This window comes from Gavialis gangeticus, unplaced genomic scaffold (assembly GCF_001723915.1).
Source record: "Gavialis gangeticus isolate Ggan-Ray unplaced genomic scaffold, GavGan_comp1, whole genome shotgun sequence".
In the NCBI taxonomy this organism is placed as follows: Eukaryota; Metazoa; Chordata; order Crocodylia; family Gavialidae; genus Gavialis; species Gavialis gangeticus.
The window spans coordinates 32248823-32250085 of record NW_017729031.1 but is presented as its reverse complement, the minus strand read 5'-3'; the positions used below and the strand labels follow the sequence as shown (position 1 = coordinate 32250085).

At 55.5% G+C, this 1263-nt stretch overlaps 1 protein-coding gene across 2 annotated transcripts in view; it reads left to right on the top strand.

Moving 5' to 3' along the window:
- Positions 1-85: 85 nt before the first annotated feature.
- The window catches only part of PDIA5 (protein disulfide isomerase family A member 5), a 159462-nt gene continuing 158284 nt past the window's right edge, over positions 86-1263 (top strand). Inside the window, exon 1 of one of the 2 annotated variants that reach the window (XM_019522581.1) lies at positions 86-187. In XM_019522581.1, the coding sequence (XP_019378126.1) occupies positions 131-187 (57 nt within the window). In that variant the 5' untranslated portion in view covers positions 86-130. The remainder of the gene's footprint in view (positions 188-1263) is intronic. The other variant, XM_019522578.1, reaches the window with a different exon arrangement.

The following is a 1263-nucleotide window of genomic DNA, read 5'->3' as shown; positions in this document are numbered from 1 at the left end:
GGGCGGGGCGGGACTACAAGTCCCAGCATGCCCGGCCCCGCCCCGCCCCGCCCCGCCCGCGCGCAGGGCGCGTGCGCGGCCAGACGTGGCAGCAGCCGGCGGCGGAGCGGGAGCAGGAGCGGGGAGGGTCATGGCTCCGGTGGGGCGCGGCGGCGGGGCCGGGCTGCTGCTGTTGCTCGGCCTGCTCGTGAGTCGGGGCCCCTTGTGCGGGCAGAAGGCTGGGGAGGAGGAGAAGGAGGTGGAGGGGGGCCGTGGTGCTGGCATTGCAGCCCTGCCCGAAGGCAGCTGCAACTTTGCAACCTGCATCCCTCTCCCCTGAGGTGCCCGTGTTGTGGGGACGGGGGCTAGGTGGGGGAAGGGGGCCCTCTTGGCTGTGTGCCCCCGGCTTGCATTTCTCTTGCAAGCAGGAAAGAGTCTTATCCTTTTCTTTTTTTCATTTTTTTTCCTCCTTATCACCTCTTCACCCCCTCGTGCTTCCTCCCAAAAATTTCCATTCTGCCACCGGCGAGCGGGTCTTTCCCTCGGTCTTTCCCTCCGTTGAAATGAGCACTTTGCAACAGGAGGGACGGGTTTACTGAATCGATAGGAGCCAGTCGCCGCCTTCTCTCCCTTTGAACGTTAACTAGTTAATAAAGTTCCTTCCTCGGTGGAAACGGCCTGAGGCAGGGACGGCGCCTCTTTAATTCCAGATGGGGGTCTTTGGGGAAAGCGGATATCTTTTATTAGACCAACTTAAAGAGTTGTGTGGGGGGAATTTCTTTTTTGCAAGCTTTCAGGTCGTCGGGCTGAGGAAGCCCTCTGCAGTCAGTGTGTGCTCTTTCTGGATCTTATGAATAGTAAAGGAGCCAGATGTTTTAATAAAAAGTGAGTCAAAAAGGGTTTTTTTAATGAGAGAGTTTCCCTATGCTGTGTTTTGGGGGGTCATGTTAAGGAGAGAGGGAGCAGCTAGCTTCTCTGTGGTGCATTTTGAGGGGTCACGTTAGGGAGAGAGGGGCAGCTAGTTTCCATGTGCTGCATTTTGGGAGGTCACATTAAGGAGAGAGGGGCAGCTAGTTTCTCTGCACTGCATTTGGGGGGGTCACATTAAGGAGAGAGGGGGCAGCTAGTTTCCAGGTGCTGCATTTGGGAGGTCACCAATACGGTTTCTCCAAAAGCAATGTGAAAATCTTAAACTTCAGCAGGGCCCTAAGTGAAGAATTTGTGACAGCGCAGCCAGAAAAATGTAATGCAAAAATCTAGAACTCTTGATTCCAAAATGAGACC